Here is a 4,376-nt window from a genome sequence, read left to right on the forward strand (position 1 = left end):
TATCCATAGTCTGTCTTTAAGATTATCCCCAAAATACTTTAGGTTATAGAGAATCTGATACAGTGAAAAGTGAAGTTTGTATTTGTATGTTGCAACCCCTTTACCAACAACACTTTGCTTGCCTTTGTGAAAAAAAGATAAGCCACAGCATTTATTTTTTTTTTTGCAATAGTTGTCTTTAGATGCCACTCGGAAGAATGTTTTTTAACTCGTTTTTTTACTAATGTTTCATGTTATTTTTTTCCTCAGAGATATCCAGGACAGAAGCATTATAAAGATTTACCGGAAGGAGCCCATTTATTCTTCATTTCCTGCTCCTCACATCACCAACGGGGACGTGAGAGTAAGCGGAAAAGACCGCTGGTCAGACTGCTGTCACCGGCTTTGGCTGGGTCTGGGCTGGGGGCCGGAAGTAGGTGGCAGCAATTGCTCCCAGCCCAGAAGCATGTGTGTCCTTGTGTGGAATGGGAGCTGGGCATGTGCATGGCTGTCATATGTCGTTGTAATGTGAAATGTGTTTCTGTGTAAATAGACAAATCTGTGTTGAATATGTGTGTATGACATTAAGTATACTGAATGTATGCGATCTATTTATAGACAGCTCGAATAGTGCTTTGTTCAACAAAAGTGCTTGCTTGTCCTGTGCAAATTGAAATAGCTGAACATATTTACACCATATTAGTTTGATAAAGGACAGCAAGTGTGTAACTAAGCAAAACAACAGGTGAAGATAAAAAAATGAAAGCCTGAAAAGAAATGAGTGCAGCCACCGCTAAGAACTCTATGCTGCAATGTATTATGTGTTTGTTCTTTAGTTTAAATACACTTTTTTTTTATCTTTACTTGCATGTATGTGAATATCTAAGCAGGCCAAATTATAATAAAGTAAGAAAAAGGCATTGTCCTGCAAAGTCTTAAAAAAAAATCAAGACAAAACTGGCAAGAACTAACATTTACAAGTGTTGGAATTCATTATTGTTTTTAGTGTTTTAGTGCGATAATACCTGTGTAAATATTAGTTAGTATGGATATTCAGTGAAAGTTAAAAATAGATATTTGTATGTGTCAGATAAATGTTTTCACTCTGGTTACTCTCTCTTGTAGAGAGTAACCATATGTAATGTATTGCATGTGTTTGTGAGAGAGCTGTGAAAGTGGAATATGCAAGGGTGTGTGTGTTTTGTTCTTTATTCCCTTTATTGTTTTAAAGGTGCAACATGAATCCATGAGAGAGGCTATATATATTTGTATTGTATGTAAAACAAAACATGCAGTCTTCTCGAGTAAAGCTACGTACACACTTCCAATTATTATCGTTGGAAAACGAACGACGAACGATCCTGCACGATATATACGAACGATCGTATAGCACCGATCCTGCACATAGAGATAACGACACGATCGTTCGTAGATATTGTACACACAATAGATACGATCGTTTGAGCGATAGAGGAACTATGTGCACGACAGGAAAGTGAACGAACGTTCGTTCATTACGCATGCTCTGAACATGGACGATCAACGAACGACCGTACACACGAACGATGTTCAACGATCGTCGTCCAATCCGATCCGCCGGTCCGGTCGTTCGTTTCCAACGAGTTTCCTCGTTCGTCGGCGTCGTTGGTTACTTTTTTACGAACGTTTTTTTGCCCAATCGATCGTTCGATTGGAACGATAAAAATTGGAAGTGTGTACGCACCTTTAGGCTTTAAACCTATTCCAGTGTCAGTGTACAGGAGGCTTAATAGGGTGTTTGCTCCTTGCTGCACAATGCATTCCCTCTCCTGATATACCTCTTGTTCTGCCTACAAATCACATACAGGATAAACATGCACACTATTTTTTTGCATTCAACAAAGCAGTTAATTTTAACAAAGAAATTTAGGCATAATACAGCAAGCAATACTAAAAATAAAAAAGCAAGGAGGAGGAAAGTACTTTCTAAAAGTGTTTTCCACTGGGTTAGCTTCTTATTGTGCTTTACATTTCCAGGAAAATCTTATTTGCCCATTTTTAAACTTTTATCACGTTATAGTTTTTTGCTTCTAAATAAAACCAAAACTTTAAGGGAAACCTGCCATGGTAGTTGGTAATAATGAATTCACCTGAAAATGCTAGTTGCCTGGTTGTTTTAATGTTTTAAGACATTGGGCCTGATTTACTTTGCTTAAGTTCTCCAAGACTAGCGAGCATAGGCTATCATAGGAGAACCTGGGTAATCCAGCAAACCTAGATTAGATCTGGTCTAGGATTTAAAACTTTCGCTGAACTAAATGGATTTTTAAGAGTCTATTTCTAATTCAGGTTTACTGGACCACCCAGGTCCACAGTGATAGTCTATCCTCTCCAATCCTGGAGAACTGTAATAAACTGACTCAGAAGTACACAGATCAGAAATTTTCTAATTTCCAACCTTTCTGATCTGCTTTAATTATTTTTTGAAGGGATTCATCTAGGACTACTGACTAATGGTTTTACTTCTGTGTGTGGATTGCTCTATAGACATCCCTTTAAAGAACATTTTATATAATTGTCACATTTATTATTTTTATATAATATAGTCTTTATATAGTCAATAGATTTTGGACCATGAAGCAATAAAAAACATCTGTTATCTATATAGTGAATAGAAATGAAAACTTCAGAAAGCATGTGCTATTTTAATGGGTTCATAGGTGAGTGTATGTGTAGAGGAGTCTTTGGAATACAGTGTTTCAGAAAACACCAAATAAGTCTAGAGCTTGTTATCTTTTCCAGTTCACCAAAGATACAGTTCACTTTGGAGTTGTGGCATAAAGTTTAAACTTTTAAAATATATTTTGTAATCTAAATTTTTAATCTGCTATGAAAAGACCTTGGGAACCCATGATAATATAGCTTTTTGCATTTTTTGTTAATGACGTTTATGTTATGTTCATAGAGGAACATACAATATACATAATTATACATATCATACAATTTAACATTTTCCCAGACACTTTTATCTGGCTGTGGTGCACAGGTCAGACACTATCAGGTGATTTGCCAATTTTTTTTGGGAACTTTCATTGTTTTGGGAACTGTGGGAGGAAAGGGGGAGGAGGAGTTGTCTGATGTAGTGGCAGTCTTATAAGTAGAGGCCCGTGTACTACGTCCGAATAAAAATGTCTGGGAAAAATGTACATTCTTTAATGTACACAAAGTTATTTTGGTCAGGAACCTGAGCATGGAGCTGTATGTTCTCCCCATGTTTGCATGGGTTTCCTCTAAGTAGTCTAGTTTAATTTCAGATTCTGAAAACAAGATACCCCCCTGCCCCCCCTAAAAAATAATTTATCTCAGACTGGTAATGATATATGACTGTGATAGTGACATTAAATTGTGCACCCTTTTTAGTGACATGACTATGGACTTTTTAAAGTGCTGTGATATGTCGGCGCCATATAAATATAGGTTAATAATAATGACAGCAGAAGTCCAGTAACAATTCCACCTCTCAAAAAAAGGCTGATTTGTGATGTGCTTTCATGACAGAACTTGACACTTTACATGCTGCAACACCTGTAACAACATCAGAGAGTTGTTATGGAGTATATGCAGGTGAGACAGTCCATGGACTTGCTGTTTTTCATGAATCAGGAATATATACAAATACAAGATGTCTTAACTTTTTTTCCCTATTTGAAGAAGCAATTGTGGGCAGGCTGTCATCAGTGACACCATCCAAATTGTCTGCCTAAAACAGATGCTCTTTGGGCTTGCCAGCGTGGAACAGACGAGGAGGAAGAGCTGACATTCTCCCAAGGCAGTTTTAATTTTATGAGAGAAGAGGCTTTAAACAAAAAAGAAGGGAGCAAGAGACTCAGGCCACATCTTCTCAGTAATAAGTCTACATCTCTGCAGGGGACAGTTAGAGGAAGAGAATGAGCAGGAGGAGGTGGTAGACTACTCGAAAAGACATACTCCATCAATTTTTAACACCACTGTCTGGGGATTGGAGTGGCAAGCAGAGAACACTTGGCTTCTTCCTAACCCACAGGAATCTGGGCCCTGCTTATAGTAAACCAGAGGCACTTTAAGCTACATCAATGCCTTAATGTTGAAGTACTTTGAGAATGACCCTTGCACAGAGGACATCAAATGTAATGATGACAAAATAAACTTCTAGACTGATGCACATTGCAAGGCCAAGGAGAGGAAGTGGAAACTCATCTCACAACTCACAAAGGAAAGGAAAAGCAAAATGCAACACTTTGAGGTGATTGTATGGCACTTATGCAGAATCTTCCCTTATGGCAGCAGGGATATCACTCTGCCATCCATACCAGCCTTGAAGGAAGCAAAAGCTGCATGACTGGATTTCCAGATCTGAAACATCAGTTAAAGTGCCTTTC

The 4,376-nt window shown here is 37.9% G+C and overlaps 1 protein-coding gene across 1 annotated transcript in view; it reads left to right on the forward strand.

The window, feature by feature from the left end:
• SRCIN1 (SRC kinase signaling inhibitor 1) overlaps positions 1–4,376 on the forward strand; it is a 262,183-nt gene that overhangs the window by 140,500 nt on the left and 117,307 nt on the right. The window contains exon 6 of the mRNA XM_072413697.1: positions 250–412. Within this exon, the coding sequence (XP_072269798.1) occupies positions 250–412 (163 nt within the window). The remainder of the gene's footprint in view (positions 1–249; positions 413–4,376) is intronic.

The sequence above is a fragment of the Pyxicephalus adspersus genome, chromosome 6 (genome assembly GCF_032062135.1).
Source record: "Pyxicephalus adspersus chromosome 6, UCB_Pads_2.0, whole genome shotgun sequence".
Classification (NCBI taxonomy): domain Eukaryota; kingdom Metazoa; phylum Chordata; class Amphibia; order Anura; family Pyxicephalidae; genus Pyxicephalus; species Pyxicephalus adspersus.